General features: G+C 37.9%; 1 protein-coding gene across 6 annotated transcripts in view; it reads left to right on the top strand.

Moving 5' to 3' along the window:
• COL14A1 (collagen type XIV alpha 1 chain) overlaps window positions 1–12,547 on the top strand; it is a 249,516-nt gene that overhangs the window by 135,538 nt on the left and 101,431 nt on the right. For all 6 annotated transcript variants that reach the window (XM_079902459.1, XM_079902463.1, XM_079902460.1 and 3 more), the window contains 2 exons: window positions 2,823–2,969; window positions 7,040–7,096. In XM_079902459.1, the coding sequence (XP_079758585.1) occupies window positions 2,823–2,969; window positions 7,040–7,096 (204 nt within the window). The remainder of the gene's footprint in view (window positions 1–2,822; window positions 2,970–7,039; window positions 7,097–12,547) is intronic.

Below are 12,547 nucleotides of genomic sequence, written 5' to 3'. Positions count from 1 at the left end.
TTTTTGTATTTCATTATTTTGAATAATATATGATAAAATATTGAGGTAGACCTTAAGTCATTCCACATAAATATATTACTAGAGATTACATTATGTTCACTTTTGAAACTCTTTAATATTCACAATTATAAAAATACATTTCAAATTGCTTTCAACAAATGGCCTTAATTTCATTATATTTTAAAAAATCAGGATTTGTCCATAGACAAAATTTTAAATGACATATATCATGTTTGTTCTGACATGTATGTTATAATAAATATATTTTTGTTCATATATGTATTTAAGATATGGATTGAAATTTACTAGGTATTATACTTTCAAAATAGACCAAAATCACTTTTCAGCATTTTCGTGTTTTATGCTTAAAAAAGCAATTTTTTTTTGCTCTTTTTTAAAATTTATTTTTTATTGAAGTATAGTTGATTTACACTGTTGTGCTTGTTTCAGGTGTACAGCAAAGTGATTCATTTATATATATGTGTGTATACATATGTATACACACATGTATACATATGTTTGTATGTTCTTTTTCAGATTCTTTTCCCATTATAGGTTATTACAAAATATTGAATATAGTTCCCTGCAACTGGTATTTTTTAATATTTTCTATATTTTCATATTTAATAAACTATAACATTTTGCAGGAGTTCTCAGAAATATGTATATTTAATCAATGTAGTTTTTAAACACTGGTTTTTAAATTCCTAGAAATAAAACTATATAAGGCTTTGACTAGCATGCAATTTGTGGATCAGATGAAAATCAATCTAGAGGGAAATTTGCATGGTAGTTTTTTTCATGGTAGCAGGGATTCTTCTTCTTAACCAGTTATCCATGGTTTATTTATAAAAAATAAATAATGGTTAAAAAATAAATAAATAAACACTCTAGGCCTACGAGAAATACCAATTTTAAATTCTTCAGTAATGGAAGCCACCAAGGTAGGCAGCTGTGACCGATGGAGCTATAAAGCCCTGAGCCACGAGGACTCATGTGATCTCCCTACTATCATGCTTACTAATGTCATATGTACTCAGCAGCTCTCCAACTCTTTCATTTTGAAAAAAATTGTATATTTAACTTATTTTATGATATATTAATGGAAATTAAAGCAACATCCTCTGAGACTGGGCTTCAAGTTCTGAATTTACATTTCACTTCTGCTACTTAGTGTATGGACTTGGGTAAGCTACTAACTTTCCTAGCCTTCAGTTTCTTGTCTTTAAATTGGGGATAATTATAAATATTGTAAGGATCCAATGAATTAATACACATAAAATCCTAAGAATAGTGCCTGGTACATAGTACGTACTCACTAAATGTTGGCCATTACTACCTTTGCTCTTATTTTTATCATTAAATACCAAGCACTGAACCAGGTACCATAGTGAGCTCTCAGGAAGTGACTAATATAATTAATCCAACTTCTCCCACTCTCCAAACCTGAGGGCAAGCACTAATTCTTCTAAGAAGGCAAAGAAATTTTGCTGTGGATATGGGAATGAAGAAATTAGCCAACAGTTAATCAGGCCTCCTAAATTCTTTTTTTTTTTTTTTTTTTTTTTTGCGGTACGTGGGCCTCCCACCGCTGCGGCCTCTCCCGTTGCGGAGCACAGGCTCCGGACGCGCAGGCTCAGCGGCCATGGCCCACGGGCCCAGCCGCTCCGCGGCATGTGGGATCTTCCCGGACCGGGGCACGAACCCGTGTCCCCTGCATCAGCAGGCGGACTCTCAACCACTGCGCCACCAGGGAAGCCCTTTTTTTTTTTTTTTTTTTTTCTCCTAAATTCTTTGACATGCCTCTGCCATGGTAGAGCCAGGACAGAGAAGGTGGCAGTGGACATGGCCGTGTGTGGCATGTCTCCTTGGTAGAACAAAAAGAATATCGGAACCAGGAGTTGGGAGACCAAGATGTATGGGATGATTTATGGTCGTAAGCCACTTAAGCGCCATGTCCTATTTCCTCAATTATGATTTTAAAAGAATAAAAAAGGATCTTTAAAGTGAATCCAAGGAATTTGGAGAGCCTCCTCCTAGCTTCCTAGCAGTCTCCTTTGCTATCGAAAGAAATCCTGAGTGTCAGTGAAAAATCAAGACTGAGAGGTATGAATTGGACAGTCCGGGGACACCCTGGCTGTCCTAGTGCTGTTCCAAGCTCTCGCCTGCATTTGTGGCAACTACGCAAACCGCCTGGACCCATAGATGAACCTTCTGAGACCCTGGAAGCCCACTTCTTAGCCCACAGGCATGAGACCTGCTTAACACCCGACAATTTCTAACTCCATACTTATATCTTTAGGCCATTGGCAAGAAGGGCATCCTATTGTATGGTAATAAGTTGTATGGGGCCAAAAGGATGTATCTTTTTATGTCAAGTTTTAATTGTTCGACTGTGTTCTGAAGAATCATATTGAATAAAAGGGAATTCTAATTTTTAGAATTATATAAATAAATATATATATATAAATATACTCACCTTGACACCTGTTCAAAAGGTCAATTAAGATGTGTACATATAATTATAAACATGAACAGTTCTCCATTTGTTAAAGGATTGACCTCAGCAGCCTTTTACTAGTCAGTCTCATTTCTAAACATACAAAATGTGAGTTTCAACTATGTAAAAAAAACAGTGGAAATGTTAACTCTTTAAAAAAAAGATACACCCCCTCAAACAGGTTTAATTCATTCTGGAGTTATCTGAATAGGCCATGCGTATTAAGCATTTTAGAAGCAAATCATCTACTGATGGCTGTTTTTAAAAAAAGTTCATGTATGTATGTTTTGTTCATGTATGTTTTGTTTTGTTTTTATTATAGATACACAAAAGCAAGAATCCACTCTGGGTGGAGGGACAAACAGACATTGCTTCTATGGACTTCAGCCAGATTCAGAATATAAAATCAGTGTTTACACAAAGCTCCACGAGATTGAGGGACCCAGTGTGAGCATAACGGAAAAAACACGTAAGTCAGGGCTTCCCTGGTGGTGCAGTGGTTGAGAGTCCACCTGCCGATGCAGGGGACACGGGTTCATGCCCTGGTCCGGGAGGATCCCACATGCCGCGGAGCAGCTGGGACCGTGAGCCATGGCAGCTGAGCCTGCGCATCCGGAGCCTGTGCTCCGCAACGGGGGAGGCCACAGCAGTGGCCCGCGTACCGGGAAAAAAAAAAAAAACAACACGTAAGTCAAGTGTGTTCTCTCCTGATCCCTGTCTTCATGAACAAATGGTATTTTAGGCGTCCTGTTTGGTTCAAAAATCTTATTCCATTTAGAAAAATATTAGCCATTGCTGTGTGGGAATATCTGTAATACAATTTTGTGTGTCTTATTCAATCCCAGAATTCCCTGCTTGTGGCCCACTAATGTCATCTGTATGGTTTTTTTCCATCCTCCATATGTTGTCACAGGGACTATAAGGCCATAGGATGGCAAAGTGCTTGAAACAATGACCTATATTGTGATCTATTTCCATTAGGAACATCTGTGGAATGTGGAGTGTGAAATGAAGTGTAAGGACTGGGTCCCGACATTAAAACAATGGCACATTACTACAGCCATGAGGGTGGGAATGGAGCCAAGACGTTCCAACTGGCTGACCCTAGACTTGCCTACTTAAGAGGCTCTCGCTCTTTTTCCAAGCTGCCTGGAAATCTGATGCACTGAAGGGAAAGGCAAACTATAAAATGAAAACAAGGCACTTTTTACATGTTCTAAACAGCAAGGAGGGTATCAGCTTCTTGGTATGTCAACTTCTTGGTATCCTTTTAATCAAGGATTCCAGACCTAGAGGCCACAAACATTAAAATGGTTTGAATGGTAGTGAATTCCAGGGGACATATGTGTGTCCCCAACTCAGTATCTTGAACTTAAACTTGAAATCCCCAAAGATTGGTATCGGAATAGGTGGTGGGTGATGGGCTTTCTTCGTAGCCCCTCTATCATGCATTTGATGTTTAGAAAGTTCTACTACCCGTGTATATAGGCCTTTCAGTTGCTCTGAACATGCAGAAAGAAATCATCATCAATATATAATCTTCCAACAGATAAGGTGAAAGTATAGTTAATGGAATCGTCTACTTTCCAACACAGAGACTTTATTCATAACAGTGAAATATTCAACAGTTTACAGGACACATGTATTTTTGAGGTATAGTTTACATTCCATAAAATTTACCCATTTTAAGCATACAATTCAGTGATCTTTGGTACATGTAAAAGGTGGTGCAGCCATCACTACCATCCAATGTTAGGACATTCCCATCAATCCAGAGAGCTTTCAAGCTCATCCCCAGTGAGTCTTCTTTCCTACTGTCTGCCCCAGGCAGTCTACTTTGTTTTCTTGTACATTTCTAGACATTTCATAGAAATGGAAATATGTAATATGTAGTCTTTTGCATCTGACGTCTTTCACTTAGCATGTTTTTGAGGTTTATCCACACTGGAGAATACATCAGTTGTTTGTTGCTTTTGATTGCTCATTAGAATTTGTTTTATGGATAGAGGATTATATAATTTAAATTTATTAGAGGCCTGGTAGTGCATGAGATTTAGAGTCCAATAGGCTTGGTTGGGGTCCTTTTTAGCATTGTGGCCTTGGGCAGTTTAACATCTCTGAGCTGCTTTTTGCTTACCAATAAAATTAAATACCTACTCTCTTACCTCCTTTGGTGGTGGTAAAGATCCAATGAAAAGAGCCTGCTGAGGAACTTCTCAACCTGTATCTTATTGAACAAGTACTTTTGTTATCACCGTTGCTGTCTTCCTGGAAGTCACAAACTGATGGCCATGGGGTTAGATCTCACTGTCAGCTATGTTTTTCTCTGGGCTATTTTTTTTTTAAGTTTTAAAGTATTCTTGAAAATTCGAAAGATCTGACAAGACAGGGCACACAAATCCTCATGCTGCTAAATCTACAGAAACTCAGTAACTGCTGTCTCTTTTAGACAGCGTTATGTGCTCTTAAGTTTGTTATTCCTTAATGTTTAGGCTGTGTTCTTTGCTCCCACTCATTACTTGCCTGACCTCTAAAACTGTTTGAGTTTGGGGACTGTGGTCTCCTTCAAATTCCCCTAACCTTAACCTCACAACTGTTAACTACCAGTCCAGGGTTATTTTGGAAAGCTGTGTTTGGTGTAAATGTTTTCCTTCTGTTGGGGACATGTGTCATCTTATAGCTTCTACCCACTGGCTGTAGTTCAACCTTCTGAAGCAAATGCAGATTGAGACTGTTCCCTCTTCTATGTGACAGCTTCTCACAGACTTGAACACAGGGACCATCTGTGTGCCACACAGAATATAAACACATGTTCCCAGTTCACTGTGGTTCTTCTTACCCAAGAGACTCTTAGGCCAGATGTTCTGACCAAACATATTGATCTGGCTTCCAGAACCACTCACTGATTTTGTTCTTGATTTATTGACTAAAGTTAGGATATGTCTCAGTTTTTCACATTAAAGAAAATGCACCATTGTAAAGATGACCCAATGCTTCCACAAATTTTAAGATAAATACATCTGACTCTAGAAGGATTTTATGGTGCTTTCAAAAAAGTTTTGCAGTCCTAGTTTTAATATTAAAATGTCTGAAATGTTTTTACTTTTGAAACTTTTTAGTTTCCAAAAAATTGCCTTTAAAAAAAAAAGTGATATTCTATATCTGTAATAATGCAACAGAAGGTATATATTGTGTTGTCACCTTCCCTCTTTCCTCATTCTTTCTTCCCAGAAATACCCATTTGTACCAGCTTGGTCTCCTTCAAGAAATTCTACCTGTTACCTGTTTGTGTGTGTGTGTGTGTGTGTGTGTGTGTGTGTGTGTGTGTGTGTGTGTGTGTAACCATATAGACGTGTATAGATAAATCAATATTATATTTATCAGTTAAATAGGATTTTTTCACAGATGGGATCATACCATGGTTTTCTGCTTCATTTCACGTAAGGATTAATCTCAAACGCTTTTCCATTTTTCCATATCAGTAATATACCTCATTCCTTTAAATGTTGAATCACTTTACTCAAATAATATTATTTTATTGGCTCCTAGAATTGGAAGAGACCTTAAAATTTGTCTCTTCCAACCTTCCTGGCAGTGAAGGAATTCCTTTTACAACATTCCCAGCAAACAGTCTGCTTGAGCTCAAATCCTTCCAGCTAGTTGGCGCTTACTGTCTGCAGAGGCTAGACATTCGTCTGTGTGAATGACTATGATTCGTTGAGGGTTTTCCCTCATATTAAACTGGAATAATAAAAATAATTTTCTCAATTTTTCTTAAGTCTTTAGCGTCAAATAAGAATAAAAAAAATAATATAAAAAAATAATATTAGGATGTTTACCTAATGACGCCATAGCTTCCTGGTGCTTTAACATGTGAATTGGTAAGAAAGTCACTGCTCTGATGTGACTATATCTGTGACCTTTAACCAAACCACACCTCCACGTATTACACAGATTTCTCATCCCTCATCATCCAGGTTAAACTGATCAGGACACACCATAGCCTCCCAAGGTCCTGCCATTTTGATCTCAAAACTGAAAGTTTCCCAGACACGGTCTGAATGTAGTAGAGAGTAAATCAGACTCCCTTGGCGACCACATCCTGGGGATGCAGGGTCAAAAGGGAGAAAGTGCTATTGAACATGGATTGATGGTCAATCCTTAGGCAGAATGGAAATAAAGTTTATTATATGTGTGAAAGCAACCAGAGACTAATCTGAAATAGGTTGGCAGGGTTTCAGCCTTAAATCAGCATTAAAACCACTTTGTAGTTGACAGTTTGATTGCATTGACTCCCACTGGGTAAACTGAATTGTGGCAAAATGACATTTCAAGCCTTCAGTCTGATGTTGAGGGGATGGTTGGAACCAGTTTGCACAGGCTTTGGCTGATTTGTAGTGGGTACTAAATTCACTAAATTCTCAAAGAAGACAGTTGTCAAAATCACTGAGTCCCCTGAAGAATTATGACTCCGTGACCTCCCTCTCTTCACCACAGATGAGATGCTTAATTGATGTTGTTTCTCCCTCTCCTTTACAGAATCACTTCCTACTCGGCCACCTACTTTTCCTCCAACTATTCCACCAGCAAAAGAAGGTAAAAGAATTATACAATCATGATGTGATTTTAGGTTTTGGATTTCTGTTGGTATTGTTTGCTTGTTCATTTAAAAACCAAGGTATTAATGGAAGATATTTTCTCCTTAATACAAATGCTTATCAAACCCTTATGGGGTACAACTTTGCAATGAGTAGTAAATAAGACACAGAGATCTAATATGCAGTGTAACGAATAGAGGCAGCAATATTTTACTATAATTATGTGATGCGATAGAGATGCTAAATGTCACTATATCAACAATATTACAGTATATAAATGTATCAACTTAATATGTTGTACACTTTAACTTTATGCAGTGTATATGTCAAATATATTCAACAGAAAATCATCTAATATAGACTCTGTACACACAGAATAAATTTTCTAACAGAATTTCTTCATATTTATTTCATCAAAAATAGAGTAGTACATGTTTACCAAGGAAGAGTAGTTACATAATTTATGAGTGAGAATGTAGTTTATAATTCTGTAGACAAGGGTAGCAGTGTTCCAACTTACCTCCAAATGTCTCTCCCAGTTGTTTCTTTCTATCTTCATCACAAGAGTTTCTCATCACCTCTTACTTGAGCCATTAAGGTAACTTTCTAAAAACCTTTCAAACACAGTAGTGATCATTAATTTTTTTATTCCATTAATGAACATTTATTAACCCTACTATTCATTCTCAAAGCTCTTATGCCAGGTACTTGGAATACAATAACAATCTATGATTACTGCTCTCTGCTTATTTTCAGTATTACAAGAGAGATAGGTAGTTGCCTAGGTCATTACCAGCCAAGGAAATGAGTTAAAAAGTGGAGATTATACTATGGTAGCCCAGAAATGAGAAGAGTTAATGCTGCTGCAGGTTAATTACCTGTAAAGGAGGAGGAGGAATTAGATTTACATTTTGAAGAATGAGTTTTACAAGTAAATAATGGAGAGACAAGCACTCGAAGTCATGGAGTGATCTAAGCACGTAATGTGTTTGGGGAACCATAAGCACTTTAGTGTGACCCATAGAGAAAGGTGAAGATAGAGTTATGAAGTGGTTTGTGTGCCTGAATAAGGAGGCTGTGCTTTATCCTACAGGACATGGTATGCCATGAGGAGTTTTATGAAGGGAGGGTGACCTGCAGAAATCTATGTTTAAGAAAGATAACCTTGGTGAAATGGGGAGGAGGGATTAGGGCAGGAGAAGATAAAGCTAGAACACATAGTTGGAAGGTTGTTTTGGAAGACTTCTTCCATTTACCATGCATTTTAAAGTACCTATTACGTACCAGAGATACAATGAAAAATAAGTTGTTCCCACCTTTCAGAGTGTTAGCAGACATATGGTCCATGCCAAAAGTTCCTTAATATTTGGTCCTGTCCAAAACAATTTGGCATGGGCCAAATATGCTCGTAACATTTTGGATAGGATCAAATTTCAAGAACCTGTTGGTGTAGACCAAATGTCTTATCAACGTTTTGGACAGGACCAAATGTCCTGCAAGGGACAGGAGCATAGTCAGAGGGGTCTGATGCTGGAGAGTGTAAGGATCAAGGAAACAAAGAGGTAATGAGAAACTGTACAAAAATAAAGCTCAACATCCTTCCTAGCATACCAGGCAAAGTCTTCAATGATCAACCTATGTTGTGGTATCATGTCCCAGACTATATTAGTTAACAGCACAATTGTATAACTCCGGGTTCTGCATACATGCCTTATGCTATCCTGCATCTTTTAATGCTATTGGTTCTACCTGGAATGCCAGACTCTTTCTTCTTCCATCTTCATATCTAGCTTTTGCTAGTCTAACTATTTATGATGACTTTCACTATTGGAACTGGAAACAGAATCCTAATTGATGAATTTATCAGACATTTCTGATACAGATATTACAGGGCTCTCTGAAGTCAGAATATTTTTATTTATAGCAGAACATGAGTATCATGCAGTCAACATTCATGAATGCTCATGGGAGGCATGTGATTTGGAAGGGTCTATGAGGGTGAGGATTGACAATGTAGGAACATTTTTCCTGTAGTTTTCATCATGATGGTTTTAGAGAGTGGGGCTTCTGCAACTTTAATGCATTATTCATCTTAGTTTCTATTTGTTCTGGCTGTATTTAATTTAAAAGCTTGTAAATTTTTATTATTCAAGTGATATTGAGTATTTATTAAACAAACATTAAGAAACAGAAAAGAGAATGAGATTGCTGGTGGGGGTTGAGGAAAGAGAAACCGAGGGAGAGAGTGTAAGCCAGAGAGGGGAGAGGGAGAGAGCAGGGGAGAGAAAGAGAGAGAGAGGGAGAGAGAGAGAGAAGTGCTGCACGCTTCATATTGGAGAGGAGGGGAAAAAAAAAAACCTCAGTGGCAGTTTTGTGTTACTGTGTCTGGCTTAAAGAAAAAAATTCTGGACATCCAGGCTGAAAAAAATCAAAGCTCAGTGGGGACTACTTCTATCAAGAGAATTCTATGATCTGAGAATGGGTTGGATCAGTACAGGTGGTTTGAGAAGACACTGATGAGGACCATGGAAATGTGGGAGAAGACGTGTGGCTTCTCTGCTTCCTTTGAACAGAGCTCTAGGCACCACAGGGCCACATAAGGAGGGTGAGGTTCCTGGAGTGGACTATATTTTCATCACTGTTGAAGATTTTATAGAATTGGAGAAAAGTGGTGCTCCTACAAAGTGGGACTTATGAAGACAGACCTTCAAGATGGCAGAGGAATAAGATGTGGAGATCAACTTCCTCCCCACAAATACATCAGAAATACATCTACATGTGGAACAACTCCTACAGAACACCTACTGAATGCTGGCAGAAGGCCTCCCAGATTCCCAGAAATCTGGGAAATCTGTTCCCAGATTTCCCAAAAGGGAACAGACGCCCTCAGGAGACCTACACACAGAAGTGGGGCCAAATCCAAAGCTGAACACTGGGAGCTGTGCAAACAAAGAAGAGAAAGGGAAATCTCTCCCAGCAGCCTCAGGAGCAACAGATTAAATCTCCACGATGAACTTGATGTACTCTGCGTCTCTGGAATACCTGAATAGTCAATGAGTCATCCCAAAATTGCAGCGGTGAACTATGGGAGCAACTGTAGACTTGGGGTTTGCTTTCTGCATCTAATTTGTTTCTAGTTTTCTGTTTAACTTTGGTTTATATTTAGAGTTTATTATCTCTGGTAGATTTTTTTTTATTGATTTGGTAGCTCTCTTCCTTTTTTTTTAAAAACAATAAGTATATATTTTTTCCTTTTTCCCTTTTTGTGAGTGTGTATGTGTATACTTCTTTCTGTGATTTTGTCTGTATAGCATTGCTTATACCATTTGTCCTAGGGTTTTGTCTGGTTTTTTTGTTTTGTTTGTTTTGTTTTTTAGTATACTTTTTAGCACTTGTTGTCATTGGTGGATTTGTTTTTTGGTTTGGTTGCTCGCTTCTTTCTTTTTTGTTTAATACTTTTTGATTTTTATTTAAGTAACTTTATTTTATTTTATTTTATTGTTTTTTTCTCCCTTTTCTTCTGAGCCGTGTGGCTGACAGGATCTTGATGCTCTGGCCAGGTGTCAAGCCTGTGCCTCTGAGGTAGGAAACCTGAGTGGAGGACATTGATCCACCAGAGACCTCCCAACTCCACATAATATCAAATGGAGAAAGCTCTCCCAGAGATCTCCACCTCAACACTAAGACCCAGCTCCCTTCAACGGACAGCAAGCTACAATTCTGGACACCCTATGCAAACAACTAGCAAAACAGGAACACAACCCCACCCATTAGCAGAGAGGCTGCCTAAAATCATAATAAGGCCACAGACATGCCAAAACACACCACCAGACGTGGACCTGCCCAACAGAAAAACAAGATCCAACCTCATCCACCAGAACACAGGCACTAGTCCCCTCCACCAGGAAGCCTACAGAACCCACTGAACCAACTTTAACCACTGGGGACAGACAGCAAAAACAATGGGAACTACGAACCTACAGCCTGAGAAAAGGAGACCCCAAACACAGTAAGTTAAGCAAAATGAGAAGATGGAAAAACTAACAGCAGATGAAGGAGCAGGTAAAAACCCACCAGACCTAATAAATGAAGAGAAAATAGAGTCTACCTGAAAAAGAATTCAGAACAATGATAGTAAAGATGATCCAAAATCTTGGAAATAGAATAGAGAAAATACAAGAAACATTTCACAAGGACCTACAAGAACTAAAGAGAAAACAAACAATGATGAACAACACAATAAATGAAATTAAAAATTCTCTAGAAGGGATCAATAACAGAATAACTGAGGCAGAAGAACGGATAAGTGACCTGAAAGATAAAATAGTGGAAATAACTACTGCAGAGCAGAATAAAGAAAAAAGAATGAAAAGAACTGAGGACAATCTCAGAGACCTCTGGGACAAAATTAAACACACCAACATTCGAATTATAGGGGTCCCAGAAGAAGAAGAGAACAGAAAGGGACTGAGAAAATATTTGAAGAGACTATAGTTCAAAACTTCCCTAATATGGGAAAGGAAATAGTTAATCAAGTCCAGGAAGCACAGAGAGTCCCATACAGGATAAATCCAAGAAGAAACATGCTAAGACACATATTAATCAAACTATAAAAAATTAAATACAAAGAAAAAATATTAAAAGCAGCAAGGGAAAAACAACAAGTAACATACAAGGGAATCCCTATAAGGTTAACGGCTAATATTTCAGCAGAAACTCTGCAAGCCAGAGGGAATGGCAGGAGATATTTAAAGTGATGAAAGGGAAAAACCTACAGCCAAGATTACTCTACCCAGCAAGGATCTCATTCAGATTCAACGGAGAAATTAAAACCTTTACAGATAAGCAAAAGCTAAGATAATTCAGCACCACCAAACCAGCTTTACTACAAATGCTAAAGGAACTTCTCTAGGCAGGAAACACAAGAGAAGGAAAAGACCTACAAAAACAAACCCAAAACAATTAAGAAAATGGTAATACGAATATACATATCAATAATTACCTTAAACATAGATGGATTAAATGCTCCAACCACAAGACATAGACTGGCTGAATAGAAACACAAACAAGACCTGTATATCTGTCTACAAGAGAGCCACCTCAGACCTAGGGACACATACAGACTGAAAGTGAGGGGATGGAAAAAGATGTTCCATGCAAATGGGAATCAAGAGAAAGCTGGAGTGACAATTCTCATATCAGACAAAATAGACTTTTAAAAAAAGACTATTACAAGAGAAAAGGGAGGAAAATACATAATGATCAAGGGATCAATCCAAGTCGAAAATAAAACAATAGTAAGTATTTATGCACCCAACACAGGATCACCTCAATACATAAGGCAAATGCTAACCGCCGTAAAAGGGGAAATTGACAGTAACAATAATAGTAGGGGACTTAAACACCCCACTTTCACCAATGGACAGATAATCCAAAATGAAAATAAATA

This window comes from Stenella coeruleoalba, assembly GCF_951394435.1.
Source record: "Stenella coeruleoalba genome assembly, chromosome: 17".
In the NCBI taxonomy this organism is placed as follows: Eukaryota; Metazoa; Chordata; class Mammalia; order Artiodactyla; family Delphinidae; genus Stenella; species Stenella coeruleoalba.
The sequence above is the reverse complement of the archived record's forward strand: the minus strand, read 5'-3'. Positions and strand labels throughout refer to the sequence as shown.